The sequence below is a fragment of the Thermobia domestica genome, chromosome 10, assembly GCF_964235325.1.
Source record: "Thermobia domestica chromosome 10, izTheDome1.hap1.1, whole genome shotgun sequence".
NCBI classification, from domain to species: domain Eukaryota; kingdom Metazoa; phylum Arthropoda; class Insecta; order Zygentoma; family Lepismatidae; genus Thermobia; species Thermobia domestica.
The window spans coordinates 19101210-19115000 of NC_137463.1; the positions used below are offsets into that span (position 1 = coordinate 19101210).

Here is a 13791-nt window from a genome sequence, read left to right on the forward strand (position 1 = left end):
AAACAGATCACTTACCTTCTTGTAGGGAAAAGAAGTAGCATGCAATATAACGAAGCTTCCTCCAGGCAGTGTTGTGTTTGAAGACGTAGGCGTAGATCTGGTCAAAGGTCAAGTTCTTAAACCACTAGAAAGAGGCCAAGCAAGACATCAAAACGACCCTCTCCCAGGACGCATTCGATATCGTGCTCAAGACCATTCAGAAGTTGAAATACCGTTCGGTGACAAGGACCAAAAAGGAGACTTTTCGTTGAGGTAAATAAAGCACTAACTATATGTACATCTATCTGTCTATGTTAAATGTAACTGGCATGCAGAGAACATTTGCAAAATACTGTAGATTTAAGATTATATCCAGTGAGTAACTGAAATCTATTATGTAATATTTTCTTTCTTTCCTTTTTCCTCTCTCTCTCTCTCTCTTTCAATGCTATATGAGAACTTAAATAGAAGGTACTTAACCTGATAGTTGGAGTCAAAAACCTTCAAAAAAAGATACAGAGTGGCTCAAAAGTAGGTATATACCCCTGCATTGATCAAGTATAACATTCTAGTCTATGGGTTTATTTGCTTTGGTTCTTCCGAGCTTAAGATGTAAGTAAAAACACATTAAGAACAATTAATAAAGAAACCAAGTTTCCCTGATGGATAACAATAAGAAATGATATAAAATACGATACGGTACTGTATACCTACTTTTGGGCCACTCTGTATATACACAAAGAAACTGCCATCTCATCCTCATGGTATAGAAAAACAAATGTCCAGTTTAGAGTCATATTTTTTCAGTGTCCTAAGATGACGATGGCTGTCACGAAACTTAACGTTAAAAAATTCACAAGTACTATTTTTTTTTTCTATAAATCATACGTACTCGTTCGTATCCTTTACTTTGTCTTGTTTTGGTGATACAAAATGAGTTATTTGTCATAAAATAATGAAAACACTCATATAATAAAAACATATGCATTATAAAGCGTTTCGTTAAAACTCTTCATAGCTATGGAGAAACGAAACGAAAAATGAAAGAATAGAGAAGATTAGTGAAGCATGCAAGTGAGTCCCACGTTGGGGTATATTTGTCTGCCTGATGAAGAGATTAGTGAAAGTCACAATTTTTATACTATTTTGTGATATCATTTTCACAGTTTTGAGGTCATCGATTTATCGGAGAAATTTTCACCATTCTCTGTTAATTTCCTATTCCCGCTTAGGACTTACTTTGAAATACAGAAGAGTATAATCAAAGGGAAGAAAATTCCTTAACAAAATATAGTTTACTTGATTAATACGCCATTGCACTACTTATGTGTGTAGAACCTCTTGTGTATGTTAAGGAATTAAGGAAGCTTCTGAATCATTTCCAGATAAATAGAAGACTGTACTTTATGAAGTGCAGAACTGAGTTGGATAAGTAATGATGGAGAAGAAAATTTGGCAAGAGAGCTGACCATTGATGTTCAATAACAGAACTTATAGCGAGCCTAGCGAAAAGTTACTTTTTTTTTTTTTTTTTCAAGTTGCTCACTAAAAGTTACTTTTTTGGGAGGTAAAGTGACATTTTCGTGTGATTCATGTTTTGCATTGTCAGTTTTCTAACAAAAATATTATAAAAATAAATGGAAAAAGGCAGAAACTTGTTACTCTGCCGTATGTGAAACAGTCAGCTTTATTCTTACTTCATCTTTTATTCTTTCTAAAGGATAGTGGATGGTTGGTGGATGCTTAAGCTCTCTAGTTGGGGTTTTGAGAACCCTTCTGTGTCTATTCTTTCTTCTATCATAATAGCCTTTTAGTTTTCTCTCGTAATAGTTAACGGTCCGCTCAACGTTGTGTGTGTTTGTTTGTTTGTGTGGTGCATCATGTTCGTCTTGTGTTATGCTTCTTGTATGTTCTTCTTGAGAGTAAGTGATGAATGCTCTCAATGCTAACAAGGGACATCACCCAATTGTCCGGCTCCGATTTCAATGAAATTTTTGTTACTGATAGAGGACATGTATTCATTACTTGTGATGACAGAAATTTTTGCCATGGTGCATGTTTTCTATTTTTTAATAATTTTTAAAGGTTGTGATGTGGTTAATAGAGATTATTGCAGGAGTCCCTTACTACCCTTTGTAAACGGAGTGTTAATGAAAGAACAACCATGTAGATACGTATAGGACCTAGGGGGAAGTCGTATGGTACGTATGACCTTGACGGCAGCCATCTTGAAATCCGCCATTTTGAATTAAGATCAAGTTTTTGAAATGGGAATAGGGTAATATGATACATAATTTCGGGCTAGAATTTAATCAGAAAGACAATGGTGAAGTTAGTTTTAAGATGCGCTCATTTGGTGAAAAGTTATAGGCATATTAATTGTTTATACTTACTATGTGCGTAAGTCCCTTACCTCCGCTTCTAACCCGCGTATTAATGATAATAAGTGGATAAAGGTTTCGGTAATACATATTATGCCTAGAGGGAAGTGATACGATAAGGGTATCGTTGACGGCAGCCATCTTGAAATCCGCCATTTTGAGTTAAAGTGAAGTTTTGAAATCTGAAAACCATAGCATGTGGCACCAAATTTTAATAGTAAATTTTCCCCAAAAGCCAATGGTATGCTTATTTTCGTTTTATAGTTAACCAGTATGAATTTATGACTTCTAATGTGCACAAAACGTCCATTATTCGATATTTCAAACTGGCAACACTCCTAATTTTCACCGCATGTTTTAAGATTTCAACTGGCACTTTGCAATTGTTTCCATGGCTCATGTTTTCTAAATTTATTACATTTTTTAAGAGTTGCGATTTGTCAGTTCATGAATAATGTTGGGATAAGCATCCAGCAATCTTTCTGAATTTTGAAGACTTGCCATGTAATTATTAAATTCATAGGCAGTGTAATTATTTATTTTAACCCAGAGTACATGAGGAATATATGGACCTATGTGATGTAAAGAAATACAAATGAAATTATAAGAAATTGGCGTAACACGAACTCAAAATTATCATGAAATGTAGCCTACATGTTGCGCAAACGACAAACAGTATTTAAAAAAAAATAAATACAACTTTACAACTTTAAAGGAACAGCAGCAATGATAGAAAATATTAAAGAGACATAATATGTTCCCCACACGCTGTTTGTACCATAAACAAAATATGAAAACAGGTAACTTGTTTATAAATAGGCGTAACTTAATCGAGTTCCCGATCAATACTGATAATAAATCTTACAAACATGAACCATCGACAAAAATCGCTAGAAAACGAATGACTTTTTTGTCTGGCTAGCTAAAAAATTGCCATAGAAAATAAATAAAAATAAAATAAAAAAAGACCCTTGATTAACACATCAATCATACTCGTTTTTCTTTTTGAAGTGAATTTTCATTTGATTTTTCGTCTCATCTACTATAGAAGCTACGTCTTCGGTATTACCTGAATGCAAAGTTAGAGTTGTTTCGTTGTGCGATGAATTATGTCAGTAAACGAGTTTTTGAATATCAGGTATAGGAAATAAATAATTACGTTGCCTATGAATTTAATAATTACATGGCAAATCTTCAAAATTCAGAAAGATTGCTGGGTGCTTATCCCAACATTATTCATGAACTGACAAATCGCAACTCTTAAAAAATGTAATAAATTTAGAAAACATGAGCCATGGAAACAATTGCAAAGTGCCAGTTGAAATCTTAAAACATGCGGTGAAAATTAGGAGTGTTGCCAGTTTGAAAGATCGAATAATGGACGTTTTGTGCACATTAGAAGTCATAAATTCATACTGGTTAACTATAGAACAAAAATAAGCATACCATTGGCTTTCGGGGAAAATTTACTATTAAAATTTGGTGCCACATGCTATGGCTTTCAGTTTTCAAAACTTCACTTTAATCCAAAGTGGCGATTTCAAGATGGCTGCCGTCAATGATACCCTTATCCTATCACTTCCCTCTAGGCATGATATGTATTACCGAAACCTTTATCCACTTATTATCATTAATACGCGGGTTAGAAGCGGAGGTAAGGGACTTACGCACATAGTAAGTATAAACAATTAATATGCCTATAACTTTTCACCAAATGAGCGCATCTTAAAACTAACTTCACCATTGTCTTCCTGATTAAATTCTAGCCCGAAATTATGTATCATATTACCCTATTCCCATTTCAATAACTTGACCTTAATTCAAAATGGCGGATTTCAAGATGGCTGCCGTCAAGGTCATACGTACCATACGACTTCCCCCTAGGTCCTATACGTATCTACATGGTTGTTCTTTCATTAACACTCCGTTTACAAAGGGTAGTAAGGGACTTCTGCAATAATCTCTATTAATCACATCACAACTTTTAAAAATTATTAAAAAATAGAAAACATGCACCATGGCAAAAATTTCTGTCATCACAAGTAACGAATACATGTCCTCTATCAGCAACAAAAATTTCATTGAAATCGGAGCCGGACAATTGGGTGATGTCCCTTGTAAGTTGAATATAATGTCTGGGATGAAGAAAATTCGGAAATAGGCCAGAACTGGTTCCACTCTTACATCTGCTAAGTCTGCTTACCGTAACTACAAAGCATATTTAGAAAACCTAAGAAAGGAGGAAGCTCAAAAAGAAGAAGTAAAGATGAAAGAAAACAACAAACAGAGAGGTGATGAATAAATTGACAAAAGGAAAAAGGGACATGATGAGATTTTAGTCATTTTTCAACTATTTACAGGAGACCAGATCACTATGAGCCCTGCAATAATGTTTTAAGTCTATGGATTTAGTGTGTGAAAGGAGGTATTAACAGTTCATCATGATGTTCAAGCTACACCCAGACAAGCTTGGGAGGACACGGTGGCTCAATGGTAGAGTTCTTACCTCTGGTACCGGGGTGCCAGGTTCGTTGTCCGGTCAAGTAGGTTTGTGGTGGACAACATTGTGTCCGTGTTTTTTTTTTGGAAGGCGGGGGGGTTACTTCCGCTTTCTCCCTCATTCTTGTTTCACCAATTCCTCCAACATCACTCCCTTGCCTTAATCAGCCGTCTTTCTTAGCCGAAATGGCATAAACTTGAAATATTAAAGTGAAAGATTTCATTTCTTCCGATCAAGTAGGCTGTGTGTTGGAGCATTGTCATCTTCAAAGACATCTTTACCATAAAATGCACCTGGTCACTCAAATATCGAAATAATTCCTGATAGTAATTCGTCCTTTCAGAGTAATAGTAGGACGGACAAAATAACATGAAAATGCGTCCCACTCTAGCATGGAATCCTACAGTGTTCAACGATTGGAAGTAGACAGTCCGGAGAATACACTTCTTTAGGTATCTGCCATATATAACTCAAGCCTGTTGAAAACAAGGAGACAGCCGGACATCTAGTCACCGGCGGCCCATGTCCTATTTCTTGGCATATCTTTGTCGCGCTTCCGCATTATAGTGGTGATCTGAAGTTTCAAATAAAGGCGAATTGAGTTGTACCGCATTAGCTGTACAGTTCTCTTCTGTGCATTTGATAATCCCTCACAACTAGCTTGGTTTTCATTCACTGTTCCTCTTATCTGATAATGTCTCACCACGAGTTCCGTATGCTGTCATTTTCAATATTGTTGCTTTCGGTATAGGTAACACTTGCTGTCTTGTGTTACATTTACTCCAACTAATAGCATCCGTGCAATTTTTTCTCTTTGAAAATCGAAGAAGTCTCCCATTTTTCACCATAGCGTCTTTTCTGTTGCTCCGAAATTGTACTACATCAGCTTGCATAGTACTCAGTCACCAATTTTTTTTTTTTATTTATACATATTTCTGGGCATTACCGGCGTGTATAATCTTAAGCTGCGGATGAGGGAGGACGTCCCTCGGTTAGCACACTGTATCCAGGGAAGGAAAAAGTTCCTGAGACCTGTATGTAAGGTACGATCTCGGCATTTATAAGAGGCGATCAATTGAAACCCGTTCAGTGGTCATAATTCATAGAATAAATTTTATTTCGAACGGAAACTTGTACACTATCTAGAGGCGTCTATGGTTAGCGCGCAGTAAAAATATTGTTCAAAAGAAGTCAGAAGTGAGCGTTGAGACACTTGTCCCACTGTGTCACTAACTTACAAATGCCGTACATGTAAAAATTTGGACGGCTGACTATCAAACCAATCAAGCACAGCGTCCTGAACCTCCGCGTCAGACTGAAATCTCTTGACCTTTCAGTGCCTTCTTTAGAGGCCCAAAGATGTGAAAGTCACAAGGTGAAAGGTCAGGGCTGTAGGGCGGGTGTCGCAACGTTTCTCACTTGACTCGTTGAAATAAATTCTGCACTTGGTTTGCAGGGGATAGTCAGTGGTTTGTTCACACCCCTTCCGAAACATTCTGGCCAAGTCCACCACCGTTGTTTTGCAGACGCATGCATCACCATACACGTCTTTCATACGCCTGAACACTTCAGCTGGTTAACAACCTTCGGCACTCAGAAACTGGATGACGGCAGTCCTCGGACCCGGCTGGTCCTGTTTAAACGAATTGGGGATCTTGAACGCCATCTTTCACTCGTTATACCTGCAAAATTGAAACACGTATCAACAACATTCCTACACCCAACACACAGGGACATTAGCCATTACACACTATTAAACAAACAAACATCCTCCTACACACTATACCAATAATACATGGAACGAACAGGTTTCAGCTGATCGCCCCTTATACCTGGTGTGAATGAGGAAACTCCAGGAAAAACCTTACAGAGAATAGCTAACCCGAAAAAGCTGTTAACACTTTTTCAACGTAGTGTCCTCACCGGAAATCGAACCCGGGACCACAGTCAAAAAAGTGAAGTTTCATAGTCGGATGGGCAGTTTTATTTTCTTCTGCGGAAGGTAGAACCGAAAATAAAAGTCATGATTATGATAATGATGGTAATCGAAAGAGGAAATATGTCTTATCGACTTAACAACTTTACCTTTCAATCTGGTATGGTGTGTTTGGCGATTAAATTTCAAGAATGGTAATTGAAAGAAGTAGATGTCTACTGCATCTCCCTTCCCGCTTCCATTACTTTATCTTTTATGTTGTTCTTCAGATCAAAAAAGTGTCAGTTACATTTTGCCATATAAAATAATAATAATATGTGATTTAATATTCCAGACACGGTGATTGGGTGCAGTTCAAGATAGCAACAGACAGACGAGACCAGTTACAACGAGCAACCAATATAGCACTTCTCGACGAATCCTTTTCCGTATCTGGAGAGCGTAGAGAGCAGGGGGTGGTAGCCGCCTTGAAAGACGGATTTGGCTTCCTTCGTTGTGTCGATCGCGATGCCCGTATGTTCTTCCATTTCAATGAAATTTTGGATGTTGATCGAGAGATTTGTGTGAACGATGAAGTAGAGTTCACCGTAGTACAGGTAAGATATTGCTGATATGTATTAATGATACAAAAATAAATCATGCTTTAAAAAATAATCGAAGTTTTAAAATATATTTTTAACGCATAAGTGACAAAATTTCAGTCTTAGCACTAGGTGAATTTTCGACATGTTCTTTTTTGCAACTTGTGCAGGAGATTCTAGTTCAATCTTCGACGATAAACATTTTGTCTGACTGCATTAAATTCTAAAACAGTTGTATAATTGTTAGTTTGTTAAATGTTGTATCTCGCCACACATCATCCCGACCACGGTCCATTTTCTGTGTTATAATACTTTAACACATCATTGTAAATCACCTTTGTAGGAATAAAGTTAGGTAGAAACCGATATCGGATTCGTGTTTCTGGTGACTTCTTATCCTCAAATAACATTACACAGGACTCCTTTCACATTCGAAATATTTCAATTGCATTCAATATGGCCGATATGATTAGCATATTGTCTTGTTAGGTACAGCTCCACCTTCAGTAGCCATAGCGTAGGTTTCATTCCAATCCCTCCAGTAACTTTTAACTTACAAGGTTTTATCCGAACATTTTGAATTGTCCTATATTATAGATGCAATTTTTAACACCATAGGCTTCTTATACAGAAGAAATTAGAAATAATAAAATGTGTGTGTATTCATGAATATCTTACTCTCAAAATTAATGTTAAGAGAAAATTAAGATGCTCGTACCTTTATTTTTGAATATTGAAATTAATTAATTCATAGGTATATTTTCATTATGTAATGCTTAAATTTGTATTTCCTATGAATGGAAAATTCGCTACTTCCGTAATAAACATTACCGAAATTGTATCATGCGCCCCTTACTGAATATGACTACGAAATCAAGAAATAAGTAAGATGCCTCTAACGTACAGCACAAGGGGAAAGTTTTGTAGTGAGTGAGAAAATTGGTACACATATTGATCAGAAAATTATCTTAGCAGGCTTTGTAGCAAACAAGCCACAATCAGGCTAAAATTCGGTTATTATTTTGAATTTCATGAAACATAATTGTAAATTATCTGCTGTTTTAGAAGTCACTGTACAAGTATATAATCATCTTACTCCTTTCCAGGATCCTGCAACTCCTAGTCGTCAAAGTGCCATACGAATCAAGCACCTTCCACCGGGTACGGTGCAGTTTGAGTCTATTACACACGAAAATGTTAGTGGCGTTGTCACGAAAGAGGCTTCTAGTAGCTGGAGCCCTCGAAGTCCCAGTAAAACAGCACAGGTTGGTTGTTCTTAGATTCGAATCTAAATGAGTAGAAATCAAATAGTTTGGGTTCTATTGATTATAGTATCCTAATATATGACAGACCACGTGAAGCTCGTGTCTAGATCTTTTATTTGATTAGTTCGTTCATTTCCGGTGTAAGTTATGCAAAGAATTAATAACAACTAAATGTTAGTAACATACCTGGTAAGTCTCAAATATAGGGTATTACAATAAGAATGTCAGAACTTAAAATGAAATTTTCCTTCTTTTTTGTGAAAAGCAATTAATAGCAATACGTTTTGAAGATAATATCTTTCAAATGTTCTTGTTTCGGAGAGTGGAATGGATTCTGAAGGTTCAATTTTGCACCACTGTTGAACATTCAATGGGTTTTAGGTTTGCAGTGGTGTTTTAAGTGTTTCCTTTCAGTCTCGAATTGATCGTGGCTTATTCTCATAAACCTGAGACTTGAGGTAATCCATAAAAGTAATCCAGGGAGGAGAGATCGCATGATCTGGGTGGCCGCATGATCTGGGCTGCCAGTTCACATTTACATTCGAATAATTTCCATGCATTGTTGAATTTCGTATCTCGTCATGCTAGTTTGGCACAGACTACTGCACACAGCTGTTACGGTTTAATCTCGCTAATCTAATATAATCAGTGTTGCCAGAACACGGTTTCAGTTCTGACGATCCTTTTTTGTTAAACCTTTTGAAATGGTAATTCTCCTGACAGTAAACACCTAAATAAATTACCCTTCTCAGTATTGTGCTGTCATTATTTTATCGACAATCCCAAAGAAGAAATTACATCATATGTATGGTATAAATAGGAGTGCATTCAATTTCCATTCCTGTTCCGTACTTCCAGAGGCGGATCTAGAAGGTAAAAATTGGGGTGACAGAGCATGATAGGTATATCATGATTCTACTATGAACTTTCAAAAATATATAAATAAAAGCTTAAATTATTTTTTACTCAAAAAGTGTGTGTGTGTTTGCGTGTGTGTGTGTGGAGGGGGGGGGAAGTAGGGCCAAATTACTTTTTACTCAAAGTGTGTGTGTGTGTGTGGAGGTGGAAGAAGTAGGGCCCTCCAGCCCCTGCCTAAGTCCGCCACTGCTTACTGCATTTATTAGTTACCATGTTATTCAACTTCGTATCATTTATAACGTGATCTTACTTCCAACTAACGATAACATTTGTAAAAGAGTAAACAAAAATTATGCTAAAGTTTTACTAAGACAGCTGGTAAAAATTATCTGGTACGATAAGTTTCCAGTTGTCTATATTGTTTACCTCAATTTACTAGTTTACTTGAGTTTACTGGAGAAACTACACGTATTGTTAAAGAAAATATTTCATTTTGGGCTTTCTGGTTTAGGTTTTAACTTCTAAGCAGAAATTAAAATTTTTATAACCTCTTTGATATCTTTGGAACTGAAATAATGCAAAATCTTTGGAACTGAAATAATGCAAAAAGTAATCACAGAAGTTTCAAATAATCGTCGAGAGCTGATGTGATTCGGATTCCACGTTAAACTGTAGGTCCATGTCTCATATAGCCTCACTGCTGAAAGGGACACTAAACGAATTTCAAATAACACGTAGTGTTATACAGACTCTTGGAATAGTTAATTAGGAATACATTTTTAATAATGGAGATTTTGGTTCCATACAATTTTTATTTTTTCAGGATGAAAATTGTGTAGTACTGTTGCACTAAAATTGGTATTGCATAATTTTTTATTTTGTTTTCAGGGTTCAGGAAGCGCGGAGAAAGCTTCCGTAGAATCGGGTACCATATCGTACCAGTTGAACGGCACAAAGAAGACATTGCTTTTCTTCCCTAAAGACTGTGATCCTAAAAATATTCCTCGACTTGGAGACAAGGTAATTACATACGTTTTATCGGGCGTATTCGTATATTTGTATATATTTGTTCCGTCGTAGCTTATTGGCTTTCTGTTACAACATTACGCTCTAGTATACTATTTTGTCAGGTATTTCCTAAATTTATGGCGTGTCTCCGGGAAGTCTTTTGGCATTAGTACTCTCACAATTCTTTGACACAAGCTTCAAATGGGTCAATATTGTGAAGGTCACAGTTCTCTGTTTTTTCCTTACTGAGAAAATATTTTATCGAGATGACAGGAACAAACCTTCCTCGTTCGTTAGTATTTTCAGTATCTAGGAAAAGGTTAATTGTCTGCATTTGTGATTCTCTTCCTCATACAAAAGGGGATTCTATTGAGTCCAAGTCAGCATTCTGTCTTCCTCAAAAAAATAAGAACAAACGACATTTCTGATCATGTCATACAATCTTTACTGACACTCATTTGTGTAGTCGTCAGACCAGCATGGTAACTATCGTTATAGAGGCCTATTCGTAAGACTCTGCTATATTACAGTCACAAAGATATTATAAACTGATAGTACACGAATAAGAATTCTATAATATCTGTTAATTTTATTCTTTAATTAACACTTATAAAACTGGGGTATTTTTTAAAAAATTACCCAGAAAACCGGCCATTTTTTATATTTTTCATCAAAGAATTACAAAATATTGTACTGCTCAATAGGTGTGTTTATTACATCAAATTAAAGATCATTGCCTCCTCTACATCCATAAACAAACATTGTAACCATAAATGTATCCGTGGGCGAGCTCTAGTTGTTTATATTTTACCTTATTTTCAACATACGAAAAAAGTCCGTGCTTAGAGTTCTTAAACGTATTCAGCCTTGGTATGAAATATTCTGGCACGCAAAACCCACACTGCATTCAGGACACACCACGGTGTGTTATTTTGCCTTCACTTATCTTTTCAAACCTCATGCGAGCACATATAATAATAATAATAATAATAATAATAATAATAATAATAATAATAATAATAATAATAATAATAATAATAATAATAATCTGTAACATGCTACGCGCTCAAATAAAGCTACTTATTGTTATCATTTTCTGCCTACAACGAAGTTCATTTTTTGCTCACAGAAGTGTAGCTGCATGCAGAGGTATCCACATCAACGCTGTAAAACAATTTTTAGTTTGTCTGGAACGCAGTAAGCAACGCTATATAATAAAATTAGCCTGCTCGTACTATTCACGTGCATGGCCGGCTTAAACAAAATAGCTCGCTCGTGCTATGCAGGAGCATGACCTTCAATGTGTTAGGAACTCCTTTGATTGTATAGCCTCTAGCAAATTAGTTTAAGCTTCTACCACTATTAATTATAAGCTGCGTGCCTTGCTACTAGAAACAGCATTAAATTAGTATACAAAAATATTTATAGTTGGGTGCTTGAAATAAAGATAATTATTTAGAAAAGCCATCTGGAATCACCAACTTAGTTTTTTTTAAATTTTTGAATTTATTACTTTTATTTACCTTGTTTTCTTTCTGAAAGAGATAGAAATATCGGATTTAATTGCTGTTTGGTGTGTGGTACTGCTCAGATTGTTGTAATGACGTCTCCTGTGTATATTGCATATTAATCATTAAGTTTCGAAAGGAAAGTAAGTTTCGTTTGAGGAAGTTAACTTGAGTACATAATTATATTATTTTCTATTTATCTAATTTATTAATCTCATTCTATAGGTTGAGTTTAATATTTGTGAAGTCAAGAGAACCAAAGAGCTGCTGGCTGTGGATGTTCAAGTTGTACATAAAAATCATGTAAAAAATGGAAGATCCAGCAGCCAGCCAATTTGTCAAGGATTCATTGCTGCGCTTAAAGATGGGTTTGGATTTATAGAAACAAGTTCACACGACAGAGAGGTTTTCTTCCATTTTAGGTAAGATACACTACCAAAAATAATATTAGTTACTAGTTGTAAGCACCCGACGTTGCCAAGTCTTAATTCTAAAACTGAAATAAAAGGGAGGAGGAGAAATGTTTAAAGAATTTTCCCATAACCTTCCCATTCTTGGGTATTAAATAAGCCCGTATAATAGGTAATGTTTGCATACAGGCCAAGCGTTCTTAGAAACGGCGAGAAAACTTAGGCATATTTTGGCATACATTTTGAATCCCACAGATCTCCTTTTCCCGCCGCCGTCATGACAGTCTACAATATGGTTTTGAGATGTAAATTCTTAAATGTGGCTAACTTAAACCAGTGGTCGAAGTGAGATGGTATGCGGTGGTATGCCATACCGCCTCTGGTTTTTCAGTAATGAGGACATACCGTCTCTGTTTTTTTAATGATCAAGGCAATATTTGAATAGGCAGTCAAAGTCATAATAAAACATACCGCCTCGCTTCGAACACTGTCTGAAACTTAATTTTTGTTAATAAATAATATGTCCAAAGATAAAACAAGCCTATAATAATTGATAGGTCACATTGAGCTGGACAAAGTAACGTACTTCAGAACAACTTCTGATGTGTAATTTTGGGGAAAATAGAAGAAAACTAATTTTTATGACGTTAGAAAACGTAATTCGTTGCCAATATGATGAAAGTATGTACTTTTTTCTTTTTAATATGTTTCTCTTAAGAGTGACAAATACTACGTGTAAACTAAATTTTTTTAAAGTGAGGATTTTGTGATTCTCGTGAATATTTTTTTCTTTTTTATAGCATTGTGATATTACTATAGCAGTCTTTTTTTCTTTTTCTTTAATTTCTAAAAGCATTTATGAAGGCGATGCTACGACCCTTGAGTTAGGACAAGAAGTTGAGTATGCTCTTGGTTCAAGAAGTACATCAGGTAGTTGCATATCAGCTGATACTGTTCGACCGCTGCCAAAAGGAACTATCGACTTGCCAGCTTTAACTGAAGAAACTCTGGAAGGCACCGTAGTTAGACCTTTGAGAAGTGTTAACCCAGAACAAAGTGAATATGCTGGTCTTATTCAAGTGAATTCTGAAGGTTAGTTCTTAAAGTATAAAATGACATTGGTATTTACAAATCGCTTCTGTAATATTTCAGTCTGGTTTAATGTATTTTATGCTTGCATGTATCCTAATAATCAGTGAGCTGGTCTTGGGTTCGGTTTTCAAAAATATTTTGTATCACTTCCAGGTTATATTTATTTTAATTCTGCAACAGTTACTTTGAGAGCAGTTAATGATCAAAATCTGTATTGGAGGACCCCTTCGTGATTGTGCTCATTCTTTTTGATGTCGCGCCGCGCGCGCACTT

The 13791-nt window shown here is 35.8% G+C and overlaps 1 protein-coding gene across 3 annotated transcripts in view; it reads left to right on the top strand.

Moving 5' to 3' along the window:
- Unr (cold shock domain-containing Unr) overlaps window positions 1-13791 on the top strand; it is a 90428-nt gene that overhangs the window by 65407 nt on the left and 11230 nt on the right. For all 3 annotated transcript variants that reach the window (XM_081727832.1, XM_081727833.1, XM_081727834.1), the window contains exons 6-11: window positions 26-252; window positions 7131-7392; window positions 8484-8642; window positions 10389-10520; window positions 12242-12438; window positions 13280-13518. In XM_081727832.1, coding sequence (XP_081583958.1) covers window positions 26-252; window positions 7131-7392; window positions 8484-8642; window positions 10389-10520; window positions 12242-12438; window positions 13280-13518 — 1216 coding nt within the window. The remainder of the gene's footprint in view (window positions 1-25; window positions 253-7130; window positions 7393-8483; window positions 8643-10388; window positions 10521-12241; window positions 12439-13279; window positions 13519-13791) is intronic.